At 41.6% G+C, this 14,135-nt stretch overlaps 1 protein-coding gene across 8 annotated transcripts in view; it reads left to right on the forward strand.

Annotated features, from left to right (window-relative positions):
- The window catches only part of KIF16B (kinesin family member 16B), a 234,749-nt gene that overhangs the window by 20,851 nt on the left and 199,763 nt on the right, over positions 1 to 14,135 (forward strand). For all 8 annotated transcript variants that reach the window (XM_075925620.2, XM_075925621.2, XM_075925627.2 and 5 more), the window contains exons 2-4: positions 4,370 to 4,439; positions 5,363 to 5,476; positions 13,088 to 13,204. In XM_075925620.2, the coding sequence (XP_075781735.1) occupies positions 4,370 to 4,439; positions 5,363 to 5,476; positions 13,088 to 13,204 (301 nt within the window). The remainder of the gene's footprint in view (positions 1 to 4,369; positions 4,440 to 5,362; positions 5,477 to 13,087; positions 13,205 to 14,135) is intronic.

Consider the following 14,135-nt stretch of genomic DNA (forward strand, 5'->3'; position numbering starts at 1 on the left):
TGTCTCTGTGGAGCCCCATCCCAGTGTGCTAGCAGCAGGGCAGCTGCAGAGCCCCATCCCAGGGGAACCCTGGTGGCGTTCCACAGCAGTGAGACCACCAGCAGCTGGTGAGCCCCATCCCTGGAAAGCCCAGTTGGGGCGTGGTTGTTATGCCCACACAAAGCACAAGAGATCTTTATTGGGGAGAAGGCAGTACGCCGCATTTATTGAGAATACAGCAGTTAGCATATGCTTTTCAGTCTCTCTCACACACACCATGCATGCAGTCCCACCAGTCGATGCTATAGTTACCAGTCCAGAGTCTGGATCAATCTAGTGGCCAGCCAGATTGATTGCAGAGGGGAGCCAGGCTCTGTCGGTCACGATCCGATGCTTCTGGAGTTGGTAGCAAGATGAACCCAAAGTCTCATGGCAAAGCACCCTGCTCTTATAATCCTCTTTTCTCTGTTGAAGTCTATGGATTTTTCTGTGTCTGTTTGTGACCGGTTACTCCTTGATTGGTGTTATCTTTTGATGTTATCATTCCAGAACACCTTCGAGAGGGTCATCCTGTCCTGGATTGAGTTAATCAATTGTCTTTAGGGGTGTCAGCTCCACCTTAGAGTCGTCAATCTGCCCCCTCCTTAATCATGAATACGTGCTGTTGGTTCGCTGGCGTCGATAAGTTTCTTCGCCCCTCCTCTCTTGACCACCTGGTTTTTAACAATCACCTTCACACGTATCTCTTTTTGATACATACACCTCTCATTCACACAGTCTTTTATAGAGACCTTCAAAGGTGAACAAACAGCAGTGTTTTATATTGAGCAACAAAAAAGCATTATAAATTAAACCTTACTAAATCTTGTAATCAAAACAGTTCACATTGTGGTCTGGGCCTTCAATATTCTTCTAATCTTATTAACATAGACACAATACAAGATCCTGTCTTTTACTTACTAAACCTTAAAACAAAGAAATGTATATTTAACTAAAGGACCTAGAGAGGGTGGCTGGCAGGATGAAATTAAATCCTACATTACTACATTATTAAACCTAAAATATAAATATAAAATCCCACTCCTACATGGTAGCAGCAGGGTAGCCACAGTGCCTAGTCCCTGGGAAGCCCTGGGCAGGACAGAAGCAGGGCCGTGGTGTTGCCAAGAAGCCTTGGCTGGGTGGGGCAGAAGCGTGTCTGTGGTGGCTGGGGAGTTCCGTCCCTGGAGAGCTCCAGCTGGCTGGCGGCAGCATGCTGAGCCCAAGCCCTGTAGCAGCAGGGATGGAGCCCACTGACAGTGGGGCTGGAGCAGAGCCAGCCAGAGGGAGGGGCAGTATTCTGGGAGGCCAGTGGCAGGAGATCTCCCTATATCTGGCAAATTCCTTCATACAGGACTGGTCAGGTCTCGAGAGTGCTGGACCAGAGAGGTCCAACTTGTATAAAGTCAATCAGGGAGCTGCAAGAGGATATTGTGGGGTGGGAGGAGGGGTGGGAATCAATGATACACAGAGATCTTCCTCAAAGGCAATTCTAGTGTTTTGCTTTGGTAAACCTAAATTCAAATTACTGCATTAACTAAACACTATTACAAGTCTGTTCATTATTAGGTTAGAATATAACTTAGTAATGTACTGATATATAGATAAGCATCTGTATTGGTTAATATTTATTATCTTTTGTTCTTTGCCTGAGATTTTGAAATTGTTCTCCTGTTCCTTCACAATTACTTTTAGAAAGAGACTGAATGAGGTAAAGAGTGACTTTTAAAGGAACAAGGATTAAAAAGCCATGTAATAGCGTACCATTTGGAAGGAACCAAAAGTCTGCCTTTGGTCTGTTTGTGCTTGGCAACGTTATTCCTTGGTTGGGAAGGGAAAGAGAAGAAGTTACTTCTACTTTTATTTAATTTTAATCTGGCCTAAAAAATATCAAATAATCCTGAAAACAAGGTTACTATTTTAACGCCTTTTACTTTGCTGCATGTCATAGAATCATAGGGCTGGAAAAGACCTCAGGAGGGGGTCAAGTACAGCCCCCTGCCCAAGGCAGGACCAATCCCAACTAAGTTAACCCAGCCAGGGCTTTGTCAAGCCGAGACTTGATGTCACTTTGATTGTTTATTTGCTAGGTTACTATAGATCTATTTTCTTTTTGTAGCAGCTGATATGATTTGATTAATCTCCCTTTCTATATAAAATTTTTTTTCTGCAGTATGACAGTGATGTCATCACGTTACTCAGCATCTCGCAGCCCCTTTCTACCTCCTCCCCTTTCCCTCCCTGGTACTCTGCAGCTGGGGGGAAGAGCACGGGGCCTGTGAAGCCCCACACTGCCTCCTTGGCGGGGCGTGCGGGGGAGAACACAGCACAGGCCCTGGGTGGTCTTTCCCCCGCGGGAGCGCAGGGCTGGACCTGTGCTGCCTTTCCCCCTTGGGGACGGGACTGGGGCCAGAGCCACATGGCCGCAGCAAGGGGAAAAGGCCTGCCCCTGCTCTCTTCCTCCCCTCTGGCCACGTGGGGACTCATGAAGGGGGGAAGGCCATGTGACTGGAAGCTGGCAGCTCTGGTCCCAGTCCCCTCCCCACAAGGAAAAAAGGCTGCATGGCTCCTGCCCCGCACGAGGGGGAAACACCACCGAGGCCCCGTGCTCTTGCCCCTATCTGCTGAAGGAAGATGGTGGTGGGCCTCTCCGGGGCCTCACAGGGTCTGTGCTCTTCCCCTCCTCCCACTGTAAAGCACCAGGAAGGGAAAGGGGAGGAGGTAGGGAGGGGCTGTGGCAGTGCTTTTTTTTGTTTAAAAAAAAAAAAAAAGGTGCTGGTACTCCAGAGGAAAAGGTGCCAATATTCCAGCTTCTGTACCTAATGACTGGAAGATAGCTAATGTGATGCCAATATTTAAAAAAGGCTCTAGTTGTGATCCTGGCAATTATAGACCTGTAAGTCTAATATCAGTACTATGGAGGTAAGTGGCTAGTTGACTATCTGATAATCAAAAACTTATTGGATAGTTGACTAGTCCCTCGACTAGTCACTTCCCCCCCTTGCTGCCTCAGTCAGGGGCAGCAGGTGTGTGGGGGGGAACAGGAGCCCGTGCTGGGGGGGAGCCGGTTTGAAATCTGGTTCCTCCCAGCACCTTCTCCACGGGGGGTGAGGGAGATAGGAAGGTAGCAGGGACTGGGCGCAAACTTGGAATTTGCTCGTTCCCAGCTCATGCTCAGTCCCAGACATTGTGACTCTGCTGGCTCTTAATGCATTCAAAATGCTCAAGAGCAGTGGGATTAGCTCTGCAGTTTATCGACTAAATGACTAGTTGGTGGAAAATCCGTCAATGAGACAATTAGTTGATTAAACTAAATTTAACATCCCCGACCAGTACCGGGCAAATCAGTTGAAACTATATTAAAGAATAACATTGTCAGACACATGCATTAATATAATTTGTTGGAGATAAGTCAGCATAGTTTCTGTAAGGGGAAATCATGTCTTACTAATGTACTAGAGTTCTTTGAGGGGGTCAACAAACATGTGGGTAAGGGGTATCCACTGGATACAGTGTAATCAGATTCCAGAAAGCCTTTGAGAAGGTCCTTCACCAAAGGCTCTTAAGTAAATTGTCATGGGATAAGAAGGAAGCTCCTCTCATGGACTGAGAACTGGTTAAAAGATAGGAAACAAAAGGTAGAAATAAATGGTAAATTTTCAGAATGGAGAGAGGTAACTAGTGGAATCCCCCAAGAGTCCGTACTGGGACCAATCTTGTTCAACCAGTTTATAAATGATCTGGAGAAAGGGGTAAAGAATTTAGTGGCAAAATTTACAGATGCTCAAAATAGTTAAGACCAAAGCAGACTGTGAAGATCTTCAAAAAGATCTCACAAAACTAAGTGATTGGGCAGCAAAATGGCAAATGAAATTTAATGTTGATAAATGTAAAGTAATGCACATTGTAAAAAATAATACCAACTGTACATACAAAAAGATGGGGACTAATTTATGTACAACTACTTGAGAGAGATCTTGGAGTCATGGATAGTTCTCTGAAAACATCCACTCTGTGCAGTAGCAGTCAAAAAAGCAAACAATGTTAGGAATCATTAAAAAGGGATAGAGAATAAGACAGAGAATATTTAATTGCCTGCATGTAAAAGTATGGTATGCCCCCATCTTGAATACTGTGTACAGATGTGGTCACTTCATCTCAAAAAAGATATATTGGCATTTGAAAAGGCAGAAGGGAAACAAGGCCAGGCAACACAAATATATCAGAAATGTAATTTGCTTCAATGAAAAAAGAAATTGACTAATTCATATATAGTGCTAAGAAGTTAATAAAAACAGTTTGTCTTTGTGAAATGTTCAGAATATTGTAATCATGACTCTTTTACTTACAGGGAAAAGGACCTGGATGCTAAATTTATTATTTCAATGGAACAAAATAAAACAACAATCACAAATATAAAGGTGAGTGTTCTCATTTGAAAAGGAAAAATTATAACCAAGCTAGCCATCAAAATAAGGTTATGCTAAATAGGTAATTGGTGGCATTCATTTGATATTAGGGAGAGGCCTTTTGTCTCTGTGTTATGTATGTCTTTGAAGTGCTATTGTACCACCTTATCATCTGAAGGTATCAGTGATTTATAAACACCATTCTGCCTAATGAATTTTCATGAGTTTAAGCCTTATAGCCATTTTACAGCTGAAGAACCAAAGCACAGAAATTGAAATACTTTGCTTAAATGACATAGTGAAATGTGTGGCAGAAATGGTGATAAAATCTAGTATGCGTGATGCATAACCCCCAGCTCTTTACTACACTGTGCTCCTTGCATGGGAAGAAAATTGTGTGTAATTCAGATAGAAGTACATATTGCTAGTGTTAATGAGCAGTCTGTCTCTAACCTGATGATAACTTTAAGCTGAAGGCATATATGATGGCTTTAATTACACCTGTTCTTTCAAATACAATTCAGCATGTACATGGCAAAGTGTTTCTTTATTAAGTATTTGTAATATTGTCTTAAATTCTAAAATTCTAACTTGTAGTAATTAGTAATGGTAAGCGTTATAAAGTAACATAACAAAAATGAGCCATTGCATTAAAATAGTGTCATGCCTACAGTGCCCTTTTAATAAGACTATCCGTTACTTATAAAAACTGATGTTACTTGATAACTTTTTTCATAACTAAGTATTGCATGTATGTTTGTTAAAATAAAAAAAGGGATAGCCTTTCATTAAGATTCTTTTTGTGTTTTGGTATGAAGTTTGCTTTCCAGTCAGTTATATTGGAAAGTGTTCTTAGGATTAATTACATTATCACGCAACATGCCAACTCTTTTTGTTTTGTTTTGTTTTGTTTTGTTTTGTTTTGTCTTCTGTAGATACCAGAAGGAGGAACTGGAGATATAGGAAGAGAACGGACAAAAACGTTTACTTATGACTTCTCCTATTTTTCAGCAGATAGTAAAAGTCCTTCATATGTGTCTCAAGAAGTGGTAGGTTTTTCTTTAGAATTGTTTTTTATACTGAAAGAATATAAAGTTTCCTTTCTTTTACAGTTCCCTATTTCCAATTGGAAATTACCTACATGTTTAAGGGAAGCGATAAGAAAGCCAGTACAGCTAGCTATGTTTTCTCACAATACAGAAGAAATGCCCATTGTCCGGCTCTCTTGTCTTATTTTGTTATGTTATGTTAGTGAAATCCCCAATACAACTTTTATCCTGCTACTTACATTTGTTCTTCATAAGTTTTTAGTTGACAAATATATCTGCTTAATTCAAAAAGTCAGAAACATTTTTTCCAAGTAAATCCTATTTCAACAAAAGATTTATTAAGCATTTGAGATTCTGCTTGAAACAGGTTTGTGATGCATCTCCCCAGAGTATTACATGCCAGCTTTCTAATGTACTATTTTAGACTTGGCCATCTAAATTATCTTTCTTCCTTCACCCACAAGACTGCATACCTGACTGTCGTTCCTAATTATGGACATCTGGTGACTGTTTACTCAACCCAAATGTAAATGTATGGAAACAATTTTTCTGAAGACAAGTCATGTGTAATTGCATACACACTACACATTTGCACTTAACTTAGGCACACTAATGTATGTGAACATTTGTATGCTACTCGCTTTGAAATATGTCATACTTGTTTTATTTATTTATTTATGTATTTATTTTAAAATATTTATACTCCGCCTCTATTTGAAATATTCGAGGCGGCTTACAAATATTTTAAAAACACAATACAAATATGTATACAACTTTAAAATACGAGACCCCAGAGAGACATAAAACCTGCTAAAAACGTCTTGAGAGGAGGAACACACACATTACAGACTCAAACACCAATAAAAGCACAATTAAAAAGAGTGGCTTTAGCCTGATGATGAAACAATGCTAACACTGGCACCATGCGACTATCCCGAGGAAGAGAATTCCATAGCCTGGGAGCAAAAGCTGGGAAGGCCCTGTTATGCATAGATGTTAATTTTATCTCCATAAGTAGGGGAACATTGAGCAGAGCCTCCCAGTTGATCTCAATCCCTGGGCAGTTCATATGGGAGAAGATGATCCTTCAGATACCCCGGACCCAACCCTGTTTAGGCCTATATAGGTCATAACTAAGACCTTAAATTGTGCCCGGAAAAATACCAGAATCCAGTGCAGCTGCCTATGCTCTGTATAACAAGTATTAGTTAAAACTCGATGAGCCACATTCGGGACCAGTTGAAGTTTCCGAAGGCTCTTTAGAGGCAGCCCCACATAAAGAGCATTACGGTAATCCAGTTGGGATGTAACAAAAGCATGTGCACTGTGGCCAAGTGATGCTTGTTCAGGAAAGGTTAAAAAAGGGTCCAGAAGGACTCTCAAGCTGCGTACCTGTTCTTTCAGGGGGAGAGTAACCCCGTCTAGAACAGGCACCATGCCATATTCCCGAACAAATGGCCTCCTGATCCACAGGACTTCAGTCTTATCTGGATTCAACTTAAGCTTGTTGGACTTCATTCAGATCATCACCGCCTCCAGACACCAGTTTAGGTCAGTCACCGCCATGCCTGGTTCTGATGTCACAGGGAAATAGTTGCATGTCATCTGCATGTTGATGGCACCGTCCTCCAAAACTCCTTATGACTTCTTCCAGCAGCTTCATGTAGATGTTAAACTGCATAGGGGACAAGATGGAACCTTGCGGGACCCTGTAGCACAATCACAATGGTGTCGAATAGCAGCCCCCTAACTCCACTTTCAGAGTGTCCCAACAGGTCACACCGGAACCACTGCAAAATAGTGCTTCCAATACCCAGCTCTGCCAGGCGTTTCAGAAGGATACCGTGGTGGATGGTATCAAAAGCTGCTGAGAGGTCTAAGAGAATTAATAGAGACGCACTCCCTTTGTCTGTCTCCCGGTGTAGGTCATCTACCAGGGTGTCCAAGGTGGTTTTAATTCCAAAACCTGGCCTAAAGCCAGACTGAAATGGATCTAAATAATTAGTTTCTTCCAAGAAAGCTTGGAGTTGCAATGCCACTGCCCGCTTGAGTACCTTGCCCAAAAAGGGAATATTAGCAACTGGGTGATAGTTATTCAAATCATGTGGGGTCCAGGGAAGGCTTCTTAAGTAGTGGTTTTATCACTGCCTCTTTCAAGGCGGCAGGAACCATACCATTTCTAAAAGATGCATTAATTCCCCTGAACCCAGTCATCCCTTCCTGGTTAGATTTAATAAGGGGTCGAGCGAGCACGAGGTCAGTCACACTTTTCCAAGCCCCTTGTCCACATCCTCAGTCTGCAATAGCTGAAACTGTTCCAAAGGAAAAATGACTGAGTGGTGTGCTCAACACATTCTGTGCCCCACTTACATATCAGCCAGAGTCCAAATCAGACCGAATGCGAGCGATCTTATCTGCAAAGTCCTTTGCAAACAGATAACAGTGGGGAGCCAAGAGCTCTTCCATTTCATCATGAGTGCCAGACTGTAACAAGCCACGCACCGCTTGAAACAGTTCAGCTGGATGGTATTGTGCAGATGTGATACTGGTGGAAAAGTAGCTTTTCTTCACTGTCAGCACTGCCACAGAGTAAGTTCGCAATTCCGCTCTAACCCGCAATTGATCAGACTCAGCTCTAGCTGTCACACAGACCGTTTCGCTGCCCCAGAAAACCAGGGAGCAAACTTGGCTTGGTTAGCCCAAAGAAGGCGCTTAGGAGCAATCATGTCAACTGCACAGGCTACCTTGATGTTCCATATATCGACTAGGGCATTGACAGGACCATTTGCCATCATGGCTGAACAATCTCTCAGGGACCTCAGGAAGCCCTCTGGATCTATCAGCCTCTGAGGGCGGATCATCTTAATAGGCCCCCCGCTTGTGTGGAGGGGAGGGTTAGTAGATAGTCTAAACTTGACCAGGCAGTGATCAGTCCATGACAAAGGGAGTGTAACCACATCCCTTATCCCAAGATTCCTATCACCCTTATTCCAAAAGACCAGATAGAGCATATGACCTGCAACATGCGTGGGGACAATTATTTCTTGGGATAGTCCTAGGGCCCATGGTATCCATAAAATCTTGGGCCTCAATGCCACTTCTGAGACCACCTCAGTCAGCTCGAGCAGAGCGTCTGCTGTACAATGGCGTGGACAGTACACAAGCAGCACACCCAGCCTATCTCAGTCACCCAACATCAGGTACAAACACTCGACTCTAACACTTTGTGGGACCAAGGCCCTAGCCAGTGGAAAGGTATCTTGATAGACAATCACTTCCCCAACCATCGAGCCACAGCTGGTGCTGTACTGAGAACCCAGCTAGACACAATTGGGAAAGGTGAGTGCCTCACTCCACTCCCAGCCAGGTCTATGATACAAGCCAGGATTAAATCATGGATGACAGCTGTTTTGTGAGATACTGACCTGGCATTCAGCAGAAGCACGCTCAGGGCTGATGGACAGGTGTTAAGATTCCCAGAGTTATTGAGGCTAGGAACAAGACCGGAACAAGGAATAGCACATAAGTGTCTAAACCGTGTTCCCCTTGACTGGCCAGTCCGGATCTCACTGCCATATCTTTCCTACCTGTCATAGCTGCTACAGTGCTATTTGAACCCTCCCCCTTATCCACTCGGTCTGTGTCAAGAACATAATGAAAAAAGAGAATAAATACAACCCTTCCTTGAACTTCAGTGTAGGCAGGTAAGGGGAACTTCCTCCCACCAAGAACCCTCCCTGCTCTCATTAGGGACTGAATAGGCTACCACACAACCAACAAGTGTGCTACTCTCACCAGAACACACACACTCAAAAATTACACTATAACACATAAAGCTGCCACCACCACAGCACACACCCTTGCCCCTCAGTCTGTCCCGAAGGGCTCCCCAAAGGGAAGTACCCTTTAGCTCGCCCCTTCGGAGTGGCCCGCTACCAGCGGCAGCCTCCTGGCTTTAAGCCTGATCCTGATAATGGCTGCAGGCAACACCTGCAGCTGAAAGGTCTTAGTCCTAACTGGGCAGGCCTCGTACTCAGGAGATAATACAACAACATGAGGGCAAGATCTTGCCTTCAAGCGGGGCTGGGAAAGATGTTAGTCCTTGTTCCCAGCCCTCACCCCTCTCTCCTCTTTTTGAGGTAATTTAATTTATACAGTTCTTTGGATGCTTATGACTTTGCATCATCCCTTCCAGATCCAAATTTAATTTCTCTAACAGTGTTTTTTAGTATAAGCATTTTCCTTTGTTGAATCTCTACCAGCAAGTTAGGACAGTTGCTCCTCTGCTTCTATCCTGAAATCTTTCTCATATATTAAAATATTGGAAATTTCTGCTGAATTTATGGATACCCGATTAATTAGTTAACCACTTAAACATTAGGTTAACCTAATTCTTAACCTGTTAATTAGGTTGGCTCCCTTGTCTGTCCCCAGGGCTGCCGCTGCTGCTATCAGCATGCAGCTCCTGGCCTCAGCTCCTCTAGTCTACTTTTATTGCCAATTTGACGAAATTTCCACTCTCAGATTTCTGTTTAACCATTTAATACAAGCAGGTAGATTCCATTTTTAAAAGTCCTTGTTAATTTTATACTTTTAAGTAATACGTGAATCAGTTCAACCACTTGATTGTGTGTAACTAAAGAAGTCATTAATTCTTGCCAAATTAATTTTTTTCCATTGCAGCAGTTGCCACCGTGTACTTGTTTTCTGAATATTTTGTTTCTGTCCATGTATGCTTTGAAAAATAAATAAGATCTTAATTTTAATCAAGTGAAGGAAAGGTTGTAATTTAAAACTTTCATAAAAATTCTCAAAGTCAATTTGAGGCCTCAGATATGGAAAACATTGCCATTCAGAAAGACTGGCCTCCAAGCTGTCAAACCCTCCATTGCCTATCATGCATTTGTGTTAAATAACAAGTCCTATAGCATATGGAGAGCTGAAGGCCATCTTCAAATAATTTGACTTGCCTTAAAAATAAATATTACATACGTTGTCTGCCTTGTATTATTCATTTTCGTGTAGAATTGTAAACCTACACATTTTAACTTGCATCAAGCTGCTACAGAATTTCCACTCTGTTACACCACAGTATCACAGAAACCTTTCTGAAGGATTCACGTCCAGCTCGTGGTGGAGCACAATGGATACTTGCATTACTGCTGGATACCTGAATTACTTGCAAATTTGGTTCATAATCATTAAACTTGTGCTATAGACAAGTAGCTGAGTGATAAATTAGACTGTATCCAGCCTCATGTGTCCTGTCAGTGCCCTCTTGTGGACATAAGTTTTGTTACAGTGACTCAAATTCGACTAGAAGGTTTAACCATCCGATCTTTAACTGAATACTTGTTCAACAAGAATGAAGACAGACAATTTGTCAGTTGTACTGGCCCTTTGACCTCTAACAGACTGCCCCAGTGATTCAGTCCTGAAATTAACAGGTCTATCCATAAATTCAGGTCTCTTGAAGTTGCTCCATTTAGGCAATAATGAAGAAAGTGGCAATCTCACTCTAAACATTGTTGATTTACTTTAACCTGATTAAATTTTGAAGAGTTATATAGCATAATACATTTTTTGTTGTTGCATAAAGATGTTTCTGTTCCCCCACATTTTCCAGGTTGTATAGGAAGAAAGAGACTAGTACTAAATTAATGAAGGGAGTGGGGGTAGGAACTGGGCTGTCACCAGGGCAGGACAAGTGGGGCAGCCATATAGGATCCAGAGTTGAGGGTGGTAAAATGGGGTAGAAAAATGCAGAATAAAAATGAGTAGGGGGTGCAGATATGCTCACTTGCTTGGGATGCTAAAATGATGAGATACAGCCAATGTTCCCTCCAATCTTTTCTATCCATGTGCTGAATAATTTTTTTATGTGTACCACCAATTGAAAAACAAAATCTAATTATGTGGCTCTGCAAATCAGCGGGTAGGCATTTGAAATTTTCCTGAGCAGCAATTCAAGCACACAACTTACAGGGAACACTGGTTAGACCTCCCTATAGGAATAATGATTAACAACTCCACGAGGCAGGCTTGAACATACTCAGAGAGATTACCAAAAATAAGGCAAAGTTTGAACTGAATTGAATAAAATGAATAAAGTTTTCAGTGGAATTGTTTGGCGATCATAAAAGTGACTTATTTTTCAACGTTTGAGAAGATGGATAGTGGCAATCTTCATGCACAAGGGTTTGTAGAACTTTATGATGGAGAGGCAATCAAGAAATGCAGGTATGGATGAGGATTTCAAGAAACATACCACCAGAATTTGGCACCTATAGACAGTATTGTAGAGATAGTGGGATGGAGATTTAGACTCAAGATATGCAAAAGGAGGAAAAATTGAGGCTGCCCAGGAGAAAAAATGGCATTAAGTGGACACACTTTCTAAATACAGTAAAACTCCAATAGTCCGGCACTCCTGATAGTCCGACATCAAAATGGCAAGAGCTTAGTGAGTGAGCTTTGGCAAAAAATGAGTCACAAGGTAACAGCAGCAGCTGAACTGAGCGAAAAAGGGTTTAAAAAAACTAAAACATACTGTATACAGTATGTACAATAAAAAGGGTTAAGAACACTTTATATACAGTATATTCTATATACAGTATATACTTAACCAGCTTATAGTACTTCCTGATTCTCCGGCATATCGGATAATCCGGCACCGCCTAGGTCCCATAGGTTCTGGATTATTGGAAGTCTACTGTAACTGGGAGAGAGTCAAGAGTTGTGCTTAAGATTGTTTAAAACCGGTTCCAAAACTCTGATACATGAGCATGTTGAGTGTGGCATGCTATAACAGAGTGGTTTGTCCTCTTTAAGGGGTAATGGGGCCTGGAGCCATCCAACCCCACCATAAGAGAAAGGAACCAGGCACATCTATACGGCTATGTAGATGATCCAGGATGATGGAGTGCTCTCTGCAATATCAGATTTGGTGAAATGTGAGGGCAAAAGAAGAAGGGGCTATTTGAGGAAAGAAGGTAACTACTACAAAGAAGAAACATTCTGTACTTTGGCCAGAAGAAAACTTGAGATTGAATTCAAAGGTTCTGTAATGTAAGAAGTGATTGGCAAGAGAAAAAGGCCACTTACCTCTTCTATTTGGGTGAAAAATGCCATTTATAGTCTTGGGATCAAGAAAGAGTTTTCTTTTCAAGAAAAGGAGTAGACACTTTCAAATTCTGTAGCATTGGGGGAGATACTAGCGGTATAAAGGAAGCCTTAACGTAGCAGAAAGATGGTCATTAAATAGTGTTTGAGATTACATTAAAAAAAACGGGAGAAAGGGGTAGTTTTCTGATGATTTTGAACAGTATCAGGAAAATCTAGGTTTGGCAGAGAGAGTGAAAAGAATACTTTGGTGTTGCTGTAAGCTAAATATACTAGTGACTTTCTGTATTTAATCAAAATGCTTTCTAGCTAATATCACTGGTCCAAATGGATAGCTTGTATATGTTAGTATATTTCTGCTGTTTTATACTATTTGCAATGTTACATTGAACAGAATACATTAAACTATAATGACAACTACTCCATATATATAATTTATTTTAACTATTCAGTCTCTTAAAAACCTTTTGTTTTTGTTTTTGTTTTTAGGTTTTTAAAAATCTTGGAACAGATGTCCTTACATCTGCTTTTGAAGGTTATAATGCTTGTATTTTTGCATATGGACAAACTGGATCTGGGAAGTCGTACACTATGATGGGAAATACTGTATGTCATGTTTTGCAGACTTCAGTTTTATTGTGCATTTGGATTCTTCTTGGAACCATAATTCTCTTCTATCTTGTCTGCATTTTGCTAATTCTAACTTCTAATAGTTAGCTGGGAGTCTACAAAGTTCCTGTTAGTTATGTGGGAAAAATTTTAAATTGGGGGAGGAAAAAAACGTGTGTGTTGCTGATACATCTAACCATAAGCTGTTTATGCACAGATCAGAACCAGAATCTTCAAAAGTGACTTCCTGATTTTTGGGTACTCAAATTGAGACACCATAAAGGAGCTGTGATTTTGAGAGAATGTATGATTATCACTTTATGAAAACTGCTTGGTTCTGAAAGAAAAAACATCAAGATGACAGTTTGATTTCTATTTGAAGATAAAACCTTCAAGTTGGGAATAGGGTCTGAGAATAATGGCTGAGTTCATGTTTTTAAGCTATCATTTAAAATATTACACAGACTTTAATTTTAAGGATTTAAAACTCGAGGGGAGATGTTCACAATTGATTCCAGTGAGGGGGGGGATGCTTGTCTAAGAGGGGAAGGGAACTGGTTGAGAGAACTTTTAAGCAGTGCAGCCAATAGCATGCTGATTAGATGCATTCCAGAAGTACTCTCTACTATCTGGACTCTCTTGTATTGCTTAGCTAAAATAAAAGCTGCCATCTCATTGCAGAATTTAAGAAGGAAAAGCTGCCACCTGCCCTGTCGGTTAAATCCTTTTTGAGCTACAGGAGCTGTAGTGGTGTCACTAATTTTCACCTTCCTGAGCTAACAATTCTGAATGGATTTCCCCCATGAGACCAGTATATCTGCCCCATGTACAAATGTGTTTGCTGCTGAAAACAGACAGCTGGGACCAAGAGCACCTGTAGTGTCTGTGACGGCGCGTTGGGGGTTCCCCGTCTCCTGCACCCCGAAAT

The sequence above is a fragment of the Pelodiscus sinensis genome, chromosome 3 (genome assembly GCF_052426305.1).
Source record: "Pelodiscus sinensis isolate ZL-2025 chromosome 3, ASM5242630v1, whole genome shotgun sequence".
Taxonomy (NCBI): Eukaryota; Metazoa; Chordata; order Testudines; family Trionychidae; genus Pelodiscus; species Pelodiscus sinensis.